Source organism: Stegastes partitus, unplaced genomic scaffold, assembly GCF_000690725.1.
Source record: "Stegastes partitus isolate 25-593 unplaced genomic scaffold, Stegastes_partitus-1.0.2 Scaffold887, whole genome shotgun sequence".
NCBI lineage: Eukaryota > Metazoa > Chordata > Actinopteri > Pomacentridae > Stegastes > Stegastes partitus.
The window spans coordinates 254,970-278,905 of NW_007578618.1; the positions used below are offsets into that span (position 1 = coordinate 254,970).

General features: G+C 44.5%; 2 protein-coding genes across 2 annotated transcripts in view; one reads left to right on the forward strand and one right to left on the reverse strand.

Moving 5' to 3' along the window:
• LOC103365876 (SLIT and NTRK-like protein 3) overlaps positions 1-10,599 on the reverse strand; it is a 14,693-nt gene extending 4,094 nt beyond the window's left edge. Inside the window, exons 1-5 of the mRNA XM_008293431.1 lie at positions 10,384-10,599; positions 9,960-10,211; positions 9,595-9,710; positions 8,395-9,324; positions 6,863-7,082 (exon numbers count right to left, since the gene is read on the reverse strand). Coding sequence (XP_008291653.1) covers positions 6,863-7,082; positions 8,395-9,324; positions 9,595-9,710; positions 9,960-10,211; positions 10,384-10,599 — 1,734 coding nt within the window. The remainder of the gene's footprint in view (positions 1-6,862; positions 7,083-8,394; positions 9,325-9,594; positions 9,711-9,959; positions 10,212-10,383) is intronic.
• Positions 10,600-19,450: 8,851 nt separating this feature from the next.
• Positions 19,451-23,936, forward strand: part of nrd1a (nardilysin a (N-arginine dibasic convertase)) — a 29,009-nt gene continuing 24,523 nt past the window's right edge. The window contains exons 1-4 of the mRNA XM_008293432.1: positions 19,451-19,505; positions 19,858-20,247; positions 21,420-21,657; positions 22,667-22,748. Of these exons, the coding sequence (XP_008291654.1) occupies positions 20,045-20,247; positions 21,420-21,657; positions 22,667-22,748 (523 nt within the window). The 5' untranslated portion in view covers positions 19,451-19,505; positions 19,858-20,044. The remainder of the gene's footprint in view (positions 19,506-19,857; positions 20,248-21,419; positions 21,658-22,666; positions 22,749-23,936) is intronic.

The window sequence follows — 23,936 nt, forward strand, 5'->3', positions numbered from 1 at the left end:
GAGAAAATGTCATGATTTGGGTTCGAATATGAGCCTTTGACTACAAAGCGTCTTCTGGGCATTTTCTGGGTTACCAGGGAGACAAATCCCATCTCATCTAATCTAGGATTGGTTGGCTAAAAGGAGCAACAGCAAAGCAGTGAAATAAGGGATGTATTTATACGTGCGTGTCCTTGAAAGCTAATTAAAATGCAGTTTAGCTGCATCGTGACGTAATTTCGTGGAAGCTGGGGAACATGCACACTCCACCTCACCAGCAGGTTTGAACCTGAAACTTTCTCTTCTTCACTGAGAACCTCCCCACAGCAAGGTAACAGAAGCCCTCTTCTGTCAGAAAATGTATTCAGCTCGACTTAAATAGATGCTGCCACGCTTTATTTTCTCTGGTGGGTTTTTATCATGATGACAGAGATCAAAGATCAGGCAATAATCGTCCAAAATTTACTTCAGGAGCTATAAAAAATTCACATCAGGGGAGACATTCAGAATGTTCTCACTGAGCTGCGTCTCTTCTAATTGATCACTTTGCCCAAACAGCAATAACCTGTCAGTCTTTAGAATTGCTCCAGTTAGTTCACAGAAATATAGTCAATATAAGCAGGTTTTGGAGGTTCTGGTGCGGGGATTTTTTTTTGCTGTAGTCTCCGGTGACGAGACGCCCCTGAGCCTCGGCTCGCCAAGCCTTCTCCATACTGATGAATGTGCTTCATTGTCTTTTGAATAATACACAGAGTGAACATGAAAGGAGTGCGTTTGAAGGAAGAATCTGCAGTGTACGCAAAATTTAGTTTGGCTTAAAAAATGTGTCTATTGGAAACCTGTCTTCATGGTTGACGCATGTTATACTCACAAAGCCAAAGAACGCCGTCAAAGCGGTTCAACTCATGGGCTGTTCGATTTCATCAGTTTGTGGTGCCGAGTGCATTCCGGAAGATTTATATATTTATTTTATTTGAAGCATTGTAATTTACTTTCATAGCGCACTTGCACTCCCTTCGCCTGCATCGTAGACTTCTACCTCAGATAGTGATTTCCCATATTTCCCAGAGCGACTTCAGCAACCCCTCGAGAAGGGGCATGAACTTGTTCTACCCAGCGGTTTGTGTTTCATGTAGGTGGAGAGAGAGTGGTAGTAATAGCAAAGAGCAAGAGTTTCTGGTCCATTGAGGCTACTGTCAGTGAAGAAATTGGCATCTCTGCCTCTGTGTGATTGCTGAACATCAGCGCAACATGGTGAGTCTAGAAAGAAGCCCTTGATCTTTTATTCGCAGGGAAAACAAACACTGACTTTTAATGCTGCCGTAGTGGATATCTGGACTTTTCCTGTGTTTGAAATGTGCTGCAAACTGTTAGTATGTAGACACGACATAAGGAGAATGTTTGGTCTGCTACCTACAGAAAAATACAGTCCTGAACAACAGAATGCAACCAGGAACGGAGGCTTTTGTGTCATGTTTAAACCACTTTTTTCAAACCATATACTCTAGAAAAAAACTTCTTTTCACTGCTGCTACTTATAGTTTCCTGACAATCAAGCGTTGTAGTTAATTACCTCTCCATACATTAATGCATTATTGAAATATTCTTCATTTTGAAAACAAAGCGAAGACGTGTTGCGCAAATTTTTCAAAATTTTCTTCTTTTGAAAACCGATTTAGGTCAAAAAGGCGTTTCAATTTTTTTCTTTTTCACCACGTCATCACTGGCTAAATATGAAAACACGGGCTATTGATCTTGAAATAATCCTGCAATAATAAGTCTGATACTAATTAAGTCATGGCATATTATCCACCCCTACACATAATTGAATACAAGTGGTTATTAACACTACATTACTCTTATCTTAATAGCGAGAATACGCTGCCTTTATTTTACAGGAAAATTCATCTTACAGTCCAGTAACGTGAGCTGAACTGACTTTATTGGCATTTAATGCTAAATGAGACAGACAGTCAATGAGTCCGTCCTCTGTGCTGAAACAGAAAATATGCTTGCGAGGAGACTGCAAACTCTGCAACTGCTAAAAGCCTGGTAATTTCAGAGGCTTTTACTGAGCCGCTGTGTTTATGCTTAAAACACCTGGTGGTTGTGGGTTTTGTTGATTTTTTATTTTGTGCTGCGCTGTGCAATTTTGACTAAAATGCTGTTTTATATATATATATTTAAATACATAGAACTTGTTTATACTGCATAAACATATTGACTGCTTTTTATTGTCTTGAGAAGATTTAATACACAGGATGTGGAGCTGGCGGTAAATAATGACTATCAGAGGACTTTTAGAACCGGATCACATCACCTGACAAACTACTGCTCACCTGGAAGCCACCAGAAAACTCTGAATATCAGCTTTAATTGTGAATTTGAGCATTAGTTTGCTGATTAGAGTTATTCTGTTGAGCTCATATGAGTTCATTTTTATGCAAACTAATCGTTGCATACTTATTTTTGCATTAATTATTCAGTTCATTTTGGTCCAAAACATTATTCTGGTGCACTCCTACACCTCCTGCCATCTCTACATCTCACCAAAACCCTTTTTTTATACAGTAAAGCCAAACTGTAAATCAACATTTTCCAGTTATCTCTGTACAAAGCCAGACTAGCTGCTCGTTCCGCTGCCACACTTTGTTCGAAGCGATGCTAACCAACCACCGACTGTAGGCTAATATTTGAGGAACAGATATGAGGCTGGTATCAATCTCCTCATCTTCCTCTAATAGCTTCGCAAACACCTCCATGATTGTTTCTGTAGCTTCTCCCTGTCTGTCAGTAAAGGTTTCACCCGGAAAGCATCATGTAGCGTTTATCAGGACTGATCTGAAAACAGGGAGAAGACCTCGACTGCTAAAAGCTGCTGACTCGGGCAGTGGCAGCGATAATCAGGAAGTCATGCTCTCATCGATGAAACAGTGAGTGGAAAACAACAGTCACTTGCCTTCTTTATACTTTTTTTTAACCACATATTTAACAAACCAGATGTGATGCCTAATTATTCAGCTCTAGAGGTGTTACTGGTGGATCCTGTTGTTGCTTTTGGACAGAGCCAGACCTGCTGCGTCCAGTCTTTGTGATACATCTATACATACAGACATCTATACATACAGACATGTATACATGTAGCTGTGGCATGTGTAAAGACTGTGTTCTAACCCATTTCATTAGCAAACACCAGACTTTTGTGCTGCTTTTTGGAAACTGGAAAGAATAGAAAACCAAGAACTAAGCAACAATAATTAATATTTCACAGATGAGAAGTTGTTTTACAATATTTTAGTGTTAGAACCAGAAATTTTGCACCTTATTTCTATGACCAGCACGATTTGCACGTTACTTGCACCTTCTTTAGCACATTAGCATTCTTATTTTTTCTTATTTCTTCTTAAATGTAACGTGTGTGAGCTACTGGATGCCTTGACTTTTACGAAGGGAACAATTAAAGCATCTGTCTATCTGAATTTGATTAAACTAATTCAACTTTAAGCGACTCTCCTGATACTAAAATTAAAATAACACGAGCTTAAGTCTGGTAAAGAAAAAAAAATCAAAGTAAGATATCAGTAAGATGCCAAAAATCCTATTTGTCAGTCAGCTATGTCAATGTATGTGCTACTGTGTAAAGTAAAACATTTAATTTAAATAGTTGAATGTGTTTAATTGCACTCATGTGACATGCAGTAAAAGTTAATTTAGTACAAAAGCATGCAGAACTGCACAAAATGATCATGTGACTTACAATATAAATTAGCATTTATTCCTAGATTACAAACAAAAACTGAAAAAGAATAGACTTTGCAACTAATTACCCGGGGTAAATGCATTACTTATCACTGTTACTGTCTACAGGAAATTAGCAAAACCTGCATTTCTAATCCATAGCAGACAGACACCACTCCCTATATGACTATCACTATACATATTTATATAAATTTATAGAAAGCATTGAGCGTGCAATCCACAAAACTGAGTCCAAAGTATTCTGTGTCCTCATAACTTGAGACTACGCTCCCAGAAAAACTGAGCAATACCTCCTCCAGACTCCCTAAAAGTCTTAATAAGGAGTAAACAGAGCTATCAGGTTGTCAGAAAAATGACGAGAACATCCTGTTTTGGGTCCCAAAACTCCCAACTTGGCAAAAAAACCTCCCGCTCTGTTGAGTAAGAGCTGCTGGGTCACCAAATGTGATAAAAGCACTGAAAATAGGCAACCGGGGGACGTATTATAGGTTGATACGGTTTATCAATAACAGATGTCAGGAAGCGCCAGGGTAACCCCCAATGGTGGGAGTGTCTGGGAGGAAGTTAGGAAGAGATTCTACCACAATAAAATCCAAGTATATTCTGTACAATAATTAGCTTTTTATATTCTGCAGAAGACATGCTCAGATCTTTTGTGTCATAAAAGTTTTTTACACCACAGATTTTAAGGTATAATAAATCATGAAAACTGGTTAAAATTCAGTGAGTTCTAATCGTTTTATTGTGGATAAACCTCCTGCCTCCATGGACACACATGCATTAGGAAGCTTCCTCTGACAAACATGGTGGCTCAGCTGTGCGAGCTATGTTTAAATGCTGGTTTCTGCCAAACAAACACAATCGGCCGCTGATTCCAGCTTCATATCAAGCATGCAGATATTAGAGTGCTATTGATTTTATTATCTAATTTGCTGGACCAAAGCGAAGAAGCACATTTCCCTTTTAAAGATTCATGTGCCTGCACTGAAGGAACATGGCTGAACGCACCGAGTTTGAGGAATGAATGCAGGTGAAGTAACGTCCAACATTACACGCCATAGTTTCCTTTAAGCACCTACTGTGTTATTTTCGTCATGTCTTTCCTGACCTAGAGTTTTTTTTCCTTTCTATCTGATCACGATGAGGTGAAACGTGGCCACGGGCAAGTTTCTTCATTACGGCTGCCAGTGACGAGAAAGCGGCGCCTCTAATACGCAGCATGTTCGTTGCGTTTCCTCCGAACGACATATGTATTCCTGAACTGTACCTATTTCTGGCATCCACTCAGATGCTGAATCACCACTCGAGTTGGTAATATTTTATTTCCCCCCACCACCACCACCACCACCACCCCGCTGGTTTTAAGGCTCAGTTGCTCTTGTGTTGCCATTAATTTTCTAGTTAAGAAACGATACACACCATAGCAATTTTAATTTTCTCTTTAATGTCACACTAATTGTTTTTTTTTTTTCCTAATAACAGCCATATCAGGGAGGTATTTTTCATATCAGCATATGCAAGTGGGTGTAACTGTGTAATCCTGTTCTTGATGGTGACAATGACTCTAAGCTATACATGCTGCTGCTTTATGACTGTCAAAATGGACTGCTTTTTACAGCAGCTGTGAGCTAAACCCTGCTGCCATCTGCGTCACCCCTTTGATATATTTTTTTTTTTTCCACCGTGCAAACTCTGGCTCCGAAAGCTCACACCGGCGCCCAGAAAATCCCAGTTTCCCGAGCTTCAAACAGACCAGCGTTAAGTCAACAGGTGATATCATTGTCACATTATTTTTCTTTTTTTTTGCAGTCCATGGGCAGCGCTAATGTGGCTTTGTCAGAGTAATAACAAGGCCGGTAAATGAATGAATTCAATTACTGTGGCACAGATTTGGAGCACTACAATAGTGATACCGCTGGGCTTTATGAATATAGCCCACTGTGTACTTCCATTTGGTGAATGCTTTAATGCTCTTGGACATCAGAGGTGTATAACAGCGCAGAAAACATAATACACTTCTGCACGGTTTCACTCCGAGCTCCGTAAACTGCTGTCGTCCCCGTCCACCCTCCTCCAACCCCCTCCCCGAGCAAAAAAAAATTTAGAAACAGCCTCTGAACTGCCAGCCTCACCCACACTACCTTGGATCAGGAATTTTTCATGGAGCAAAGTAAAACGGAAATTCACAATGACATTCAGGCTAATCTACACCCACCTTACCTCATTCTACTCTGGCTGTCTAAGAAAAGCCTGGTACACTAAATTTGCTGAAGTGAGAGGAGGCAGGATGAGAGAGAGAGAGAAGGAAAAAGTAACACCAGTGGTTCTGTCCTTATCGGCGCACTGTGTACAGCAACCAGTCACATAATGCTGCAGTCAAATGTGCGAGGTAAGGTGTAAGGGAAAAAAAAAAGATGAATTTGACACATACAGTACAGTGTGTTTCCTGAAAAGGTGCATTAATTACAACCATGCACAAAAACTTGAGGGGTTCGGCTTTCTCCAGTTTAGCTCCTGATTTATTAAGACCACTTATGCAAATCAAGTCAATTGCAATTTTCCAATTAGAATACCTGAGGCGCAACCATAGTCCCACATGCCACAGCAGAGCTCTCAAAACAACAGACGATGCAGATGACAGAGGAAACTGCAGCTGTGCCACAGGCCACGAGATCAGGGGCTGCCAGAAGTTTTTTCTTTTTTTTTTTTTTTTAAATACATGCCGCTCCGGCTTGATCCGAGATTTCAGCTTGTTTTGTTTATCTTCATCAAGCTGCGATAATATAACGTGTCTTGGCAATCTATTAGTTGTTTTTAATCTCATCGTCTGACATTTGAAATAAATATACTTTGTGTAATTATGCACACTTTTGTTTAGTAAATCAACGGGGAGTGATCAAATTTAATAATCTCGAGGTTTGTTTTTTTTTTCCTCACCCTGCTACTGTCACTCAGCGAAAATGCATTTTATTTGGCCTAAATTTGCTAAAAGCCTCCTGCCAGGTATCTGAATCATTTACACACTCACAGGTTAGCGGATCAGAATTGTTTATCCAAGCATCCACCTGCAATGAAACCCGCCGCAATCATTGGCAGTAATGTAGTAATAGAGGGTTGCACCAACCTGCACCAGGCCGGTTAGGTGTTCCAGCACGCCCTCCATGGGAAGCTGCAGGAGATGATTGTTTCTTAGATTGAGGCGAGCCAGATTAACTCTGGAGAACACGCCGAGAGGGAGACTCCGCAGCAGGTTGGCGTTGAGGAACAACAGCTGGAGGGACGGCATGGAGTCGAAGGTGCCGGGATCGACTTCGCGGATCTCGTTGTACTCAAAATAAAGGTATCTAAAGACAGGAGAGGGGAAGGCAGTGTCACGGCGTTTGCATGCAAAGAGGCTAAATGGAGGGACTGTGGAGAAAGAAGGATAATTGAACCAGGCTTCTGCATTTTGCACACGTTTAAAGCTCTTAATTTTGCGGTATTCTGAGGGTATTTCTTGCCTCTCCCTGCACCCCGCGCCGGTTAATATTCAAGTCACAAAGTCATAACAGAAAATTTAATTTAATCTTCTCATTCCCTGTTCACAGCTTATAAACTGATCGGTATCAAATGATATTGTGTAATTTTACTCTGATGACTACTTACATTGGCCTTGGCACGCCTTAATATCTCATTAAATCATATTAAGCAAACTTTGAATTTTTAAGTTTTCCTTTTTAAATAATAGAAATCAGTGTGAAGTCTGAACGGAGACTTTTCCCCGCATGCTAGTCGCTGAATACACTTTCACGGCCGAAATAGATCTGGTTTGAATTACTTATCCCGCTCTCCCACCATTAAGTCACTAACAAAGGCTAACGAGAGGTTAAGAGGTAGACATTTTGAATGTCCAGAGAGGATCTTTATTATTGATTAATAGTCAGATTAATGGGTCTGTAGATTTTCTGAACCTTATCTTGAAATATAGAGACAGAGGAGCTGGAAAACTAAAGGCTGAATGATGTTCTGAATATGAAGGTGTCATGGCACAAAGCTGCTCATCCTTTCGACAGCAGGCCTCCAATAAACGCTGATCTGTTGTCTTCATCAGTGTTTAATTCACTGAATAAATACCGACTGTAGATATGTATTATTTGTAGGAGAATTGTTGTTTTTTTTAAAGCTTAATCTGACAATGATACACATATGCATCACTCTGACAACGCTTTTTTCTCTCTCTCTATTATAAGCCTTCTTCCAAAACACAAATTCCTGGCAACATCCAGGCGTCTCACTGTCTTATCAACACCTCTGTATGCAAATACAAAAAAACATTAATTTTCACGTTGTCACTCATACCAGGCTCACACCTCAACTGAAGCATGCCATTAGGCAGCGTGACTAACAAATGACACTCCTGGAAGAGAATGGGCACCTTTCATTTCAATCAAACTCCAGCATAATGGTAATCAAAATGTTCTGCTCCGTGCTATGCCAGCATTACAGTGAAATTAATTTCCACATACTCCTAAACAAATCTCTAAATACCTAAGCTGACATGTGGTTCCAGTTTGTGCGTTTGTCTCAAGTGCAGTGGAGGGAATGTGCTTGAAATGCTGGAAAGGAAGAAAAAAACAACAACAACAAACAAACCAAAAAATAAAAAAAAAATCCTACCTTAGATTCTGCAGCCCTAGAAACATGTGGGGGCTCAGTCTCTCCAGGTTGTTTCCGTTCAGGTAGAGACTCCTCAGGCTTGTTAGGCTCGAAAAGGCCCCCTCCTGGAGGTAGGAAATGCGGTTGTTCCCCAGGTGAAGCAGGTCAAGACTGGAGAAATTCCAGAAGTCCGTGCGGTAGATCCTCTGGATTAAATTTCCACTCAGGTAGAGTTTGCGGCCGTTGAGAGGCCGAGGTGTGAGCTGGGACACATTGAGGAAGCTGTTCTCCTTGCAGTTGACAGTGAGGCCCAGGTCTGTGATGTGCAGGTTGCAAGTGCAGCCCAGCGGACAGATAATAGGGATGGGGGGCCGTGTTTGGTAACCAGCCACGGGGGGATTCTGGTTGGGCATCAGGCTGCGAGGCGTTGGGGACGTCCGGGAGGGTCGAGGCCTTTTAGTCGGCCTCGGCTGCCTCTCTCGGTCTTTACGCTCTGCCGAGGAAGAGGACGACGACGTGGAGGAAGTGTGAGTGTTCTGGCGGGAGCCGTGCACCATAGAGGAAGGTTTAGTGGGCCTGGCTCGCCCAGGATGTGAGTTGGGTTTGGAGTTAGGGGGCCAGTGCTGAGGCTGTGATCCTGCTGCCGGACCACCCCCCTCTCCTTGTAGCTCTTTATCCGGGAGGTCAGCGCACAGCTCTTTGCGGGGGATTTCTCTCAGGTCCTTGCCGTGAAGGTGGAAGGGATATTCGCAGGTAACCTCCCCGACTACAGCCGTGTAGGGGATCTGACCCAGCCACTGCTGTAGCTGCACTGCCTCGCAGCCACAGATCCAGGGATTCTCCTCCAGCTGCAGCTCCATCAGGGAGCGGCCAACGTACTCCAGGGTCCCAGCATATGCCAGGCTCTTCAGACGGTTTCCCCGCAGGTCCAGATGAGTCAGAGACACAGATCTGGCGCAGGAGGAGGAGAAGGGAGATAGTTAGCTAGGTTAGATGAAAGGACATTGTGATAGTGAGATAAAATAAAGGTTCACACATTCCAATGCAGAGAAATCTGCTTTTTATCTGATGATTAAGCTGTCTTTTGTGATGTGAAACAGTATGCCACAGAAACATTAATTCAACAGCACAGAGTGACTAATTGTGTCTGACACTGATATTTCTGCAGATCAGTCCTGGTGTAATTCAAAAAGCTTTGCAGTAAAATAATCAGAATCTAACCTGAACAGATGAGCAGGCAAGACTGGGATCAGGTTGTCGTTTAGGATGAGAACTCGGAGCTTGTAGAGGAACCTCAGAGCACCGCTGTCGATTCGTTTGATCACATTGTAATCGGCCTGCAGGTAGGAAAGAGAAAATGTGATGAACATGTAATTGCTCAAATTGGAAAATAGACTGAACTGAAAGCTAAGGCGCTCTCATTTGAAAAAAAAAAACGCACAGAGATATTGAGGACATTCTGTCACCCCGACCACCTGCTACCCGCTGACTATTTCTGTCGCAGCTATCTATTGTAATGTCGGGCACATTCGTAAATAATTCAGTCAGTCATTGATAATCAATATGGATCATCTCCTCAAGCCCACCTGGAGGTATTCCAAAGCCTCTAAGCCAGCGAAGGTGTCATTTCTGAAGACCTCAAGCTTGTTCTCGTGGAGGTACAGACGTCTCAGTTTGGCCAGCCCGTGGAAGGCTCCCACTCGGATGTCCTGGAGCGCATTGTTGCCAAGGTTTATAGACACTGCGTTGCCAAGGTGCTGAAACCCGTTGCTATAGAGACGCCTCAGCGAGTTCCTCTGGAGGTTGAGTTTGAAAGGGCGGACCCATGACTGTGACACCTGAATGATTAATTAGAGGTCTGATTAGTTATCTTATTAATTACATGAATTTAAGAGTTCGAAACACCCACAAGCCACATTACGGACCGGATATTAGCTGGCGTTTTAATAAGTTAAAAGACAGTGTGCTTTCCACAGACGCGGCCGGAGAGGGGACGGAGAAGAGTGGTACCTGGCTGACGTTAGTGAAGCCCCGCCCGTCGCAGTGCACGTGCAGCACGCCTTCCTTGACCTCGCACGTGCACGGCTCGAAGCACGGCTCGTCCACTTCCTCCTCGGAGTTGTCCACCAGAGGGGTGTGCGTGGAGGTGGGTGTGGGGGTGGGGGTGTGCGATGCCCGGGACAGACACACACACCCGAGGGCCACTGCCAGAGTGACCCACTGCATCCTCCTGCTTCTCCCTCTCAGCTCAGCAGCCTGGGGCTACAGCCCGGCATCGGCCCTTCACCGCACTGCACGGCAAAAAGGCGCAGCGCAAAACATGCACGCATTCAGACAGAAAACACACACACACACACACACACATGCATGGTTAAAAGAGGGCAAACAGCCAGGGAGGCAGCAGCAAAAGTCAGTTCAGGATGAATCAGATTGATGATACATCACAAGCATATTAAAGCAGTCAGGAAATAAATGTTAAATCACACAGACTGCAGTGCCAAGAGGAAAGAATTACATTATATTGGAATAATGATGTATAGGCCAACTGGGGGCCACAGTATGCCATGATATGAGCCGAACCGTGGTAAACATGTGTCAGATGTACCATCCTCAGCACAGGAAAACAAGGCTTTAGATACCGAGGGTTTACGAAAAAAAAAAAAAAAAAAGCAAAAGAGAGAGCGAGAGAGAGAGGACAGATGAATTCAAAAACAACAAGCTTAACAATCCCTCCGCTTCCACAATGTTGCGTTTGAATTAAAAATTCAAATACTGACATTGAAAATGCACAACAAAGGCACACACGTGGGCTAGTTCACCTGTGAATCACAGTTTATCATTTTCAGAGTGGCTTTTTGGACAAGAAGGGGGGGGAAGCTCGTGATGAATATATTCATCTGTATTCTCAAATGCCCGGTGAAGCTAAAATGTCACGCATGTGTTGTTTTAATGCATGCAATATGAATATGGGTGAATGCAAATCAGATTCATAATGCCTCTGTCTAATGAACTGCTTCATCTAATAAGATGAATGGCAATCAGAGAAGAGGAGGATGAGACACCAAATACCCCATATTATCAATCAGCAAAATACGTTAGGCTATCAACTGCCATCGAGTCCTGTCACGATCATTATTGTGATAATGACAGTGGAGTGAAAGCATCACGGCGAATCAAAACTCTTCAGAATTTTCAAAAGGGCTGATGTGACGGCGGCGCGGTGACAGACAGGAGCGTGAACTGATGGTGATAGTGATGGTGGCGGTGATGATGATGAGAATGGCACTGTAATAACAACAGAACGAGAACAGAGTTGCAGCAGTCCTGGCTAACAAAAAGACACACACACACACACACAAAAAAAGAAAAGAAAAACAGCTGAGATTCTGAGGCTTGCATGGGGATATTTCCTCTCAAGTCTTAATGAGATCTAAATTGGATAAAGCATCTCGATCTGCTCATACAGTGTTGAACACTGCCATGCGAAATGCAATAATGATCATGATGGTATGGTAGCTGTAATCATACAGCAATAATCTAGCATCAGCGAGTTAGACAAGGAGGCAGCAGTGAAAACATCACCGCCCGGGAGAGGAAGAGCAATCACAGAGATGATTATGACGGGGAGGGGGGGGAAAGATGAAGGGAGAGGTGGAAACGAGAAGACGAGGAGGAGGAGGAAAAACGGGAACAAGGTGAAGGAATGGAGTAAAGGAGCGACAGACGGATAAAGGAAGAGTAATGGGCAGAGAGTAGGTACAAAGGGAGAGGAAATGGGTGAGGTGGGAGAGAGGAGTGGGATTGCATAAGCAGTAAGAAGTCAGTCAAGGCTGCCACTCAGGATGAGAGCTCACAGTGAAACAGCTGAAATCTGATATTGATTACATCAAAGCCCTCCTCTCGCCCTGCACACAATGTACGCCCGCCTCACAGAGAAACAGCGCCGGAGCCAAGTTTCATGCCTCAGTGTGTGTGTGTGTGTGTGTGTGTGCTGAAAACAATGTGAGAAAGGTCAAACCATATCCAAAAAGTATGCTTTTATAGCCTGCCAAGTACAGAAACAGGTAGCTAGACACGTGTAGATGAATGTGAGCTTTCATAACAAACCAGTGTAATGCTGCAATACTTGTTGGGCATTGTTATAAAAAAATAAAAGCACGGAGACAAGTGAGAACACATCGTTTCTATGGGTTAGACGAGGAAAATTCACTCTGTCTGTGCAGCATCTATGCTTCACGGGACATGCTCAATAGTGTTTGACAAATTGGAAAACAATACGAAATGCAAGCCATTCACAGTCCCAGTAGGCCTTCGTTTTCATCCAAGAAATGCATTGTTTATCGCCGGGCCTGAAGCCCCCCTGTATAGAGGAGATCAATACTGAGTCCAGATGGACCACTGGGATCCCTCCTGTTAGATTCTGCTTTGGTGGATGGCCATCTCTGCTTAATGAGAAGAAACACAATCAACACTCAAGCCTCTTTCTCCAATCAGCCAAGTGGACTAGTCAGCAGTCGGCATAGCTCTGCATCATTATGGTAACAAGAAACGAAAGGACTTATGCGTTGACTGGTGACAAGCGCAGCAGAAAACTCCGTCCGTCTCTCCGCCTGTGTCTTCATGTCCATCTAAACACGGGCCTGACACAGGTGTGGCTTCCCTCCCTGTCTTTCTTGAGTCTCTGAGTTTTTTTTTTTTTTTTTCTCCTTTCCTCTCTTTCTCCCTCCTCTCTCCTCTAGACCTGCACACTGACGCAAGCGAACCAGAGATGACGGTCACTGCTTATTCTTCACCATATTATTCATGTCACATAATTCCAGTGTCTACCTCTCTGTCCTCTCTGTCCGTCAGAACACACACACACGAACACGAACACACACACACACACTCTCTCGCTCCAGCTTCACACAGGCTTTTACATGGGCCCCTGCTCCCAGCACAGACCCGCACTATCAGTCGAGCAGCAGCATCACTGATCAAATGTATAGAGGGGCTATCAGGCTGGATAGCTCTCAGCCCTCCAAGAAAATCAATTAGCCCCCCCCTCCTCCTCACATTACAGCACACAAATTGTAATAGTTAGCAGAATTAAAGCATGACCAATTAAACAGCCTAGTCATTAACAGAACCTATTAAGACATTTACCAGGCTATGGTATGAAAATCCTTGGCAGAGTAACGCAATCCAATTGCATTCCTCATTGTCTGTCTCTTCCCCACCAGCCTTCTCTGATCCACACAGCGACGCTTAGCAGAGCAGGGATGCGGGTAATACTCACTCAGTCCGCCGCCAAAGAATTAGGGAACGACCGAGAAAACACTTTAGAGGCTGACTGTCGACATGTCGTTCACGTTCAGCCGCACTCTCTTCTCTCTCTCTCTCCCCTCTCTCTCCCCTCTCTCTCCTCTCCTGTAGCGGCTGAGGCGGATGGGGAGGGAGGGGGGGGGGGACCAGAGCAAAGAGGGAGGGAGAGGAGCGGGAGGGGGGGGGGACGTGATAAGACTGCAATGAGGTGGAGGATAAAAACCGGGAGAGAGAGAGAGAGAAAGAGAGAGAAAACACCGATTGGCTTTAGGATGCAGGTCCGCTTCTCCACAGTGCAGCCCGTGGGAGCTGCGGCAACTGGACCGCTGAGCAGGCGTGCAATGCGCGGAGTTGTAGCCCTGCGTAATGATGGAGAATCCTCTCCACATCTCGCAACACAACTGGGTAATTCATAGAGGGAGAGAGAAGAGGGGATGGAGGTGGTGGCGGTGGTGGAGGAGGAGGAGGAGGAGAGGGGGGGGAGACGGACGGACGGACGCAGGCGCCGGAATTAATCATGCAATAAGGCGGCGCGCAACTGCTAGTTTGTGTATGAGGCGTAAAAGCGCGCAGGGTGGGTTCTTCTCGTCCTCCTCCTCCTCCTTCTCCTTCTTCTCCAACCGGAGCGAGGAAGCCGGTTCACTTTCTTCATCATAAACAGATCACCAGTTATTTTGCAAAGACTGCAATTCCTGCAACAAGCAATTATTAAAAAAAAAAAAAAAAGATACGACAGAGTTCCAGACCCACCATAAACTTTCCCCTCACGTTGCCCGCGTGTGCAGCCTGGTTATTAAAAAAGAAAAGAAAAGAAAAAAATAAATTAAAAAAATAAATAAAATACCCCGACTGTTCAGCTATACCGACAATAATTTATAATCTCATTAGTTTATTCATCCCTCCTCTTGCCCTTAAGCACCCACGGATTTCGTGAAACCGGTGTGTGTTACCATGGCGACTCGTGCCAGCTGGCTTTTTTCGTCGCACACACACACGCACGCACGCACGCACGCATGCAAACGCGCGCACTCGGGCACGCAACACAGCAAACCACCAGTCAGGGGTGGGGTGGTGGGGTGGTGGGGTGGGGGGGAAGAAAACTGTGGTGACTTTTTTTTTTTTTTTTTTTTTTTCTATAAGAGGGAACAAGCGGAGATTACAGCGGGGCCTGGAAGTGTGCGCGGCCTGCGTCAAAACACCTGTCCTGCCAAATGGAGGCGGTGGGCGCAACAGATGCCGAGCAATGAAGCCCCCACCACCACCACCACCACCACCACCTCCAAGCAGCACCATCAGGACCGAATTTAGTTTCCCCATACCGGCTAATCACAGCCTGCTAGGTGGCTGCTGCTGCTGCTGCTGCCTCCATCGATACAGCCTCTAAGTGGCAGCTATAGGGCCACTTGTGAAGTCCTCTCCCCCCTCCTCCCACCTCCCACCTCCAGTGGACCCAGTGGACTGGGGTCTTCCATCGAGGACACTATAGTGGGGCCACGGTGATGAAAAACGTGCATTCCAAAGCGCTCAAATATCAGTCAGCCGGTTTCATGGCTATAGGAAAAGATTTAATAACAACATGTCTTCCACATTACTGAGCTGAAAGTTCAATTTTCAGTTCAATTTCACATTGATTTCAGCGTGCATTAAGGTGAATCACCTTGAGGAAATGGAGAGGTGCATCTCTCCCTCATGCACACCCTCCTCCCTCCTTCCTCCCTCCCTCCTTCCTTCCTTCCTTCCTCCCTCTCTCTCTCTCTCTCTCTGTCTCTCTCTCTCCATACCTCTCCCTACAGCAGTGGAGGGGGAAAGCTCTCCCCGGAGATTCCTATCAGAAACAGTAACAGAGACGGTTCCAGTAATATCAGGGAGATGTAGATGATGGTTATAGATTTCAGGGCTCTCAGGTGCATTAGTCTGTATTACAGCTTCCCCACAAGGCTACTTAATGCTCGCTCGCAATGGAAACAGGCTGGCAGACGGAGGGGCATGTATGCACGGCCACATGAACACATGCATTTCGCTGGAGATTGCTTACAGACAAGAGCATGCATTTAATTCGCCCGTAACACGCGAGGGTTGTATATAAATAAGCTCCGGTGACGCATAGGTTTTTGCAGCTGAGATATTATTTCCATCTTTTGTGAGCGCCGGTGCCAAATCTGTGGTAGAGGTAATGTGATCCCAGACCTGAGGTTACACTGTCTACTACCTCGGAGTGCAACAATGCCCGTGACGGAGAAATCTGGGAGAAAAGGGGGAAAAAAAACAAAAAAAAACTCCGCTTTTCTCACAGTAGTGTCGTCGTTGAACCGTGGAGGCTCCCTAAATTAAGAAAACAAACGGAGAGGAACTGAGAGAAGATGGTTATCGGGCACCATCAGATACCTACGCGTCTGTTCTCTCGGGGCAGGAGTCGCTCTGAGCACATAAAGTACTTTTTTGGAGTGTTGATGGGGCCTGTAAAGTAGGGGATCTATTTATACTGGCCTAGTGCTGTCTGTGGAGCTGTCCAGTGCTGAAATGGATGGGGATTCATTCTGTTTCATTTCAGCCACTTCTCCTTTCTTCCTCCTCCGCTTTCTCCTTCTCCAAAGTCTTTCCCTTTCTCCCATCTGAATTATTTCTGTCAGATCATACTTAGATTCCTTATATTCCACACCCCTTTCTTCCTTCCTTTCCTTCTCTCCCTCCCTTCTTTACTTTCGCACTTTGATTCTCCTGTGGGCTCTTGTCAATTCAAGCTGGTTTACATGCCATTCTGTCTTTGATTTCTTCCCTTTAGTTTTCCCTCTCGTCGCTCGCCGCTTCCTCTCCTTCCACTGTATTTTTTGCACGAAGCGGTCATCCCAGTTTGGTAGCTCTCTCCAATTATGCTTTTGTTCACAAGACATCCACAGGGAGTGGCTTGCATGCGTGACTGCAGACACAGTGAAGACTCGAGGACAAGCAGGCACGCTGACAAGAGTAAGGACGTGGATTATTCCTCTCCCCTGCCAATCCGTGGGTCAGGCAGCCTCCTTAAAGCTACATGTTGTTCACATACTGTTGTGCCGTCCCCGAACACGTGTTTTGCTTTCTTTGGGGCCCGCACCGCCTCGAGTACCCGGTTACTCAGTGGGATGAGGCAATCAGAGAGGCAGACAAGGGCACCCTGCACTCTGTGGGAAGGAGGAGAAAGCAAGTGGAAGTAAAGAAGGGGGCAGAAGGAGCAGAAAAGGGAAAAAAAATAAACAGGCCAGCTGTGGGAGAGAGAGGAGACAATGAGCAGTGGGCATTTGGGGGTTGCTGAGGTGTATGGTGAAGAGGGAGGGGGGCACAGGAGCCAACAGATAGATATGGAGGGGAGACGATGGCCAGGAGGGCAGGTGGGTCTGTCATTAGCTCCAGATTAAAGCAGAGGGCAACTCCAGAGGACTCACCTCTGATTCACACAGTAGTACTGCAGGCAAGGACAAGCCTCCCGGGAGACATGAAACACACACACACACAGGAGCACACGCACACAAGCTGAAAAGACACAGTAGTGATTCACAGGATTACCCACAGGCTCTTGAATACACACACACACACACACACACACACACATAGGCACATAACACCCCCTCCTCATTTAGCATAACTACGCACAAGATCCACCGTGACTCACGAGAACATGCTGACTCCCACACACATGCCACATACAGACAGCCATGCAACACACACACACTCTCCGAACTGAACTAATTAATCGAATCTCCCGTTTTAATTAGGATTAAAATCAGTTGCCATGGGAACCTTGCCCCCTTGGAGTCTTAAGGTAAAGGCTCTCGTCGTCGCCGCCGCCTCCAATGACTCTACAGGAAGCTGTCCGAGGGGGGACAAATTCATAATACCCACAATGATTCAGCTGGCTGCGTTCTACATTGCATTTGCACGCAGACACATTTTTCTGGGGAGGCCGGAGGTGCCCGATCTGAACTTCAATTTGGGCTCAAGTCATAGAGAGGGGAACAAAAGTGGAAAAAATGTGGAATTATGACGGCTCGTGTCACAGCCGCGCTAATATAATATACCTCACCATGAAAAGGCCATATGTGTCGGCGTTAAAGGGGAGGTTCATGGCTCGCAGAGGCCTGGCCAATCGATCACCGGTACCAGCCTGCCATTTTTGCCTCTGAAAGTTTTCACGTGGCGACGCACGTAAAAGCACTTTCACACAGTTCTAATAGGCTGCTTATCCTCGCTATTACCACAGCCTTGCAATTTCAGCTGAGCAATAGCTTTGTGCTCGTACTGCTTGTCCCAGAACTTTGAAAAAAATAAAAAAATCCTTCACAGTGTTTTCACAGGGGCTCCATTAGTGATCAATAGGATATGTTTGTGAAAATCTCTTATTAATGTGCCAGCTCAGTGCTTTCACTTCTGTCAGTCGGACGAATCAGCATATTCCAACATTTGTGTTAATATTAATCACACAGAGGAAATATTTATTCGGTGACTAATTCCTGAGCTCTATTTTAGACGGTGTGCAGGGTTTTTTTTTTAGTGTTAACACCGTTTCATCTCACATGCTGATAAACGTACCGTCAGCTTGTTATCTGATGAGACCGGATGGGGATGAGCTCAGGGTGTAGCTGACGCCTGCCTTCGTCTGTCCCAGCTCAGGTGAAGGCTGGACTCGATGAATTAAAAGGAGGAGAGGATGCCAAGTGAAGCCATTAGGATACAGGAACTCAGGCGTGTGTCTGGCTCGCCGGTTGTCATGGTTGCGGTGTTTATCACCTCTTTCTGCCGACAGAAGCCCAGGGGCAAATCAGATTGGCTTCAGACAGAGAGACAGAGAAGAGAGAGAGGGAGAGAGAGAGGGTGAGGGAGAGCTGGTGAGTGAGGGGGAGGACATATTGGCACAGCAGAGGGGTGAAATGCCAACACGCTGCAGAGTGAAGACTGAGGAAGAGCATTGGACAAATGTCAACGTGGCTTATTCATGATAAGATTTTGTTTTTACCCATTTCACAGCAATTTGATGTTGGAGCTACAGTGTATTAGTCAGTCCAATTTACTTCAGATCTTTTTGTTAACTCACATGAAGGTGTTTGGGGGTTTTTTTGTACTAATTTGCTATCTTTTTGGCAAAATAAAACACTTAAAAAATAATCTTGCAGTCTATTTTGTCTCTTGCAGATGCTGCACAATGCATTACGGAAGCTCTTGAAATTCAATTAAAAAAAAACACAAATTTCTACCTTTTTAACAAGACTCCTAAGAGACATTTAAAGGTTAGATCATCCTTAAAAAGCAGGAGTAAATTATTCCCATCCCTAGTGGCCTATGCCTGCCACCTAGCGGTCCCCAAACCAACCACCCCCCTGTCTGAGAGCCTTGTTGGATTAAGAGACGCAGGGGGTGGCAATTTCCATAGAGTGCAGTGGCTTTTTTTATGCGGCTAGCTGACAACACAATTTACGTCAAATTCAACCCTGACCGGCTATATTGGCTAAAGAGATTAAAAAAAGCCACCAATTATGACATTTACCGCTTATGACAAGTGGCCGGTTGGACATTCTCAATCCAGCAGTCATAATCATAAACAGATGGCTCGCAGCTGGTTGCATCCAGGTGGCTACTTGTCGCTGCCTGTCCCGTCCTCCCCTGTAGCTTATCACAGCGTAACCGCTCCTGACTGCACGTGTTAACGCTCAAACCACGCCCCCTCGTTCACCTCAGCCAATCAGAGGGCGTCTTGATTCAGCGGGCCGCCCCGTCAGCCAATCACAGCGCTGCTTCTTGGGGAGACGCACTAGCTCACGTATGCGGAGGCCCTTGTGCTGTCAGCAGGCAGGAAGAAGGTATGAATACATTGTTGTGCTCGTGAAATACTTTTTTTTCTTACTTGTAGCATTAACGCTCCCTGTTAACGCGTATTTATATGTGTTTGTGAGCGGAATGTATACTTAATATTTATTTTTACTGCTTGTTTGTGTTGGTTTGTTTCGCCTATGAGAGGCTTCTGTTTTGGTTTTTTTGGGGGTGGTCAAGCTGGGTCGCATTTTAGCTGACATCCAGTTGAATAGGGCGAAACCACCAGACAGTCACTGTGAATAGCTGTATTGTGAGCGCTGGCTGTGTATGTGGGAGCGAGTTCAAACCTGTAGGCCACAAACAGTCTTGGTTGATGTGTTGCTGCTTTGGTCCCACTAGGTCCTGAGCTTTTCATTTTCGCCACACTCGTCCGTCGGCCAGGGTCTCCGTCATTGCTGTGCTCGGGCTGACACGGTGTGTCGCCGTGCTGAGGAGTAAATTACCGGTGACAGCGAGCTGTCCTGTTGTTTACGGTCGCGCCTTGCTGTCAGCCCGCGGTGCCAACGTCTCATCATCAACGCCGAGGATGCCGCAAACAAACAAGTCCAGAAACGCCCCGGCTCCTGAGTCCTCCTCGGTGCAAGCCGGAGCCTCAGCAGAGGACACGGAGCTGGTGTCAAGGCAGGAGGCTGCGGGGGACGCAGGAGGAGGAGGAGGAGGAGGTGAGGGAGAGGACAACGTGGGAGACAGACAGATCATCAAGTCACCCAGTGACCCCAAACAGTACAGGTAAAGATCTCCTTCACTGCTCAGCTCCACTCAGACGAGCTGCTGCCATTCTTAAGAGTGTTTAAATTAAGGATCGACCTATTTGGGTTTTTCAGGGCTGATTATTGGTGATCAAGAAGGCCGATAGCAGATATTTGGAATCAGTACGCATTACATTTAACATTTTAACTGCATCTGATGGCAGGAACCTTTCATTCATAACTAGGCTTCTTCATGATTAAAAGTGACTAGAAACAGGAGTGATTAAATCAGGAAGCTCTCCTCTGTTTTATGTGGAATTGACTGAGATTGATCAGTTTGTCTCCTGCAGTTACGTCTGCTGTTCTTCTCTATTTCCTTAATCTTTCACTGTTCGCTTACTTTTATTGTCCACTAGAGTCCACATCTTAGAGCATTATTAATTATTAGTTTTCCTGCCACTGGCTGTGACTATCGTCTCGGCCACTGTGAAAATACCTAATTTCCTGATATGCGGCTTGTGTTTCTTGTTCAGTTTTTGCAGTCACTGCTTGAGTAACATTTCTGAGACCACAGAGTGACGACAGACAAAGAGAGGCGGCTGCATCAGACCTGAACTAGCGCATTTAATTTATTGGTAATCAACCAATAACAATAACAACATAGATGATCAGAAAGATGTCAAATATCGGCCACGATAATCAACCAATACAATAGTCGGTCTATCCCTAATATAAATTATGCATTGTACTGTAGAGCTGATTTATCTTTTCTGTTGTGTAGTTTATTCTCAGTCATTGTGATTAATCAGATTTTTTTTTTTTTTGCTATGAAGCACATCTTGGGATGCTGTTTTCTCTCTTCCCATGAAGTGCTGAGAAACTGACCCAGATCCACTAACCCAAATCCAGAGATGATATCGAGCCTCTCTTCCAGCTGGATCAGAACAATATTATTGTAGTCTGATGGGATGATTTCATGCTTTAACCACACACCAGTGCCTCAGGCCTCTTTGGGCATAGAAGGAAAATTTGCTGTGAAAAAGCTTAGAAGAAGAGAGGCTCAAAGGGTATAAGATGCAGTCTGCAAAGTGATACTTGATTTAACATCCTTTTCAAAATAAGAAGAAGCAATGGAAGATGTAAAACTCCAAAGATACCACAGAGTTTCCCAGAGCCCCTGTGCTGGTTCACCTTTGACTTTACTTTCTTCAGGTATGTCGTGTTAGACAACGGGCTGCGAGCTCTGCTCATCTCAGACTACAGTGGACCAGCAGCAGATGAAGATTCAGATGGAGAAGATGAAGGTGAAGAGGAAGAAGAAGAGGAGGACGACGAATCTGGAGATGAAACAGAGGAGGAGTCTGAGGAAGACGACGAGGACCACGGCAGCGAGGATGACGAAGATGACGACAATGAGGGCAAAAAGAAGAAAGGGAATGCAGAGAAACAGGTACTGCAAAGAAGTTTTAATATAGAGCTCCATTTGTGTTTTAACTAATGTCACAAAAGAAGGAACAATTGCTTGAGTCATGTTGAAACCAAAGAAGTTTGTGCTGAAATCAGATAGAACACCAATTTAATACATGACAGCACAAACTGGGAACTGTATAAATAGACTTTTAAACACCTCAGTGCATGACTTGCAGGGAAGCTCCATTTTCCACTTTTTCATGATCAGCAGTGACAGATGCAGCATTTTAAAAGCATGCGAGTTAGCTTTTAATTATCATTATTCCTATTGATAAGAAAATGAATAATCAGAATAAGAAAACAGATGAAAAGTAGCCCATGCTGACTACTTTCAGCACCCCAGAGGGCTAAGCTTATTCTTCTGTTTTGTTTTATGCCTGCTGGCATCAAGAAAGTTAGGTTTTTTTTCCCTCCCCTTATCTTTGAGTTAAAGTGACTGACATTTATGATATTGCGCCGCCACGCTTGGATGGTGATGGCAAGAACAGCATGCATGCTGCTATCTTTATTGAAGCGAGTCGGTGATTAATCGCCCTCATGCGTGAATCATGCTTCAATAATAGCCTAATTTTACGCATGATCCATGATAATGAAGATACAGAAAAATAGAAATGCACAGCAGAATTTGTTTGTCCAACTCTCAATACTTTGTAAATTCCTTAACCTCTCTGCAGCCTTCAGCTTGCTTCTCAATTGTTCCTACAGAGTTTTTTATTTCTTAAAAGTGCATGTAATTGTACAAAACAGGATGGTTCTGTAGATTTTAGTATGTGTTACCTAAACTGTGTAAATTGTGTCGTGGATTCTGTGCTCTCCTGTGTGTTTATGGAATTACTAAAACTATGGTCTTCATTTAGGGATTTTCAATGTTAGGCACAATTCATTGTTGGTTTTTGGTATTTTACGGTCTTTGTTGGCATTGAGAATGTGAAACTTGTCCTTAAAGTGCGTCATCAGGCTTAGAAATGACTTGATATCCTGTGTTTTAGTCTGCAGCAGCGCTGTGTGTAGGTGTGGGCAGCTTCAGTGACCCCGGTGACCTCCCTGGTCTTGCTCACTTTCTGGAACACAGTAAGCAATTATTCCGAGAGAGTCGAGTCATTTCTTTGGAAAAGTATTCAGTATCTTTTTGTCTGTAATTCACTGGATTGTTCATCATCAGATGCTCCGCTACCCAATTTTCACTGCATTCCAGGTGTAGTTTGTTTAAATTATTTAGTGTGGCCCCTTAGCCTGTTTTGTCTAGTTTAGTATCATTTTAATAATATGTGACATATCCCAGAATATCGCTCTCTTAGGGCCTGATTCACCCTCTATGGGGCCACAAAAATGAGCTTTTGGGCTCCTTTTGACCCACTTTTCCTCCTGTTCTCTGTACATGTAACTCGCTATTTAGTTCACACGGCAGATAACGCCTAATAATTAATCTCTCGATACAGTAAACAAGCAAATTTTGTTGTACTTCAGTTCATTTTTGATGATTTGCAGCTGTTAGAACTATAAAAATGGCTTAACAATAAAAATTATTTTCCTACTTTAAATCGAGATCCCTATAGAGAGCCTCAGGATGTTAGAATGAAGCAGGAAAGCTAACTTGCAAATAATTAATTACTCCAACCTAATGACACACATTAAAAGTGAGACTTTCAGAGCCTGTAGGAGTCTGCAGCTGGTGTCCACTTGGCCTGGTTGGTAAGTCAGCCTCGCCTCCTCTCTGACAGAAGTTAGGCAGCAGCTCAGTAAAAGAAAACAAGACATTTTCCAATCAGAAAAAAAAAGCTAAACTTGCACAAAGTGCCTCATATCTTCTGAATTGCAGACTGCTCTATTGATGCTACTCGGAGCAGAGAAATTGTTATCTGTCTCCTTTACCGATGTGATTGTTGAACATTGTTCCTAAATGATGAGCCTGAAAGGAAACCCTCGCTCCCTCGCATAGTCTGTCATCGAAACTGTCACCAAATGCTCACAGAACTATTTAGAGCTATTTTTACAGCTTTATCTGAGACTAAGCTATCAAGTTCTGTTATGGCTGAGCCAGAAATATGATGCCAAACTGTCTGTGTTTGGCTCATTGTCCACATAGATAAGAAAATCACAAATGCAAGCTGTGCAGCTGTAATGGATTTTTTTCTATACATTCCTTTATATTTTTGATGTACAGTCTCTTCTCTTCTCTTCTCTTCTCTTCTCTTCTCTTCTCTTCTCTTCTCTTCTCTTCTCTTCTCTTCTCTTCTCTTCTCTTCTCTTCTCTTCTCT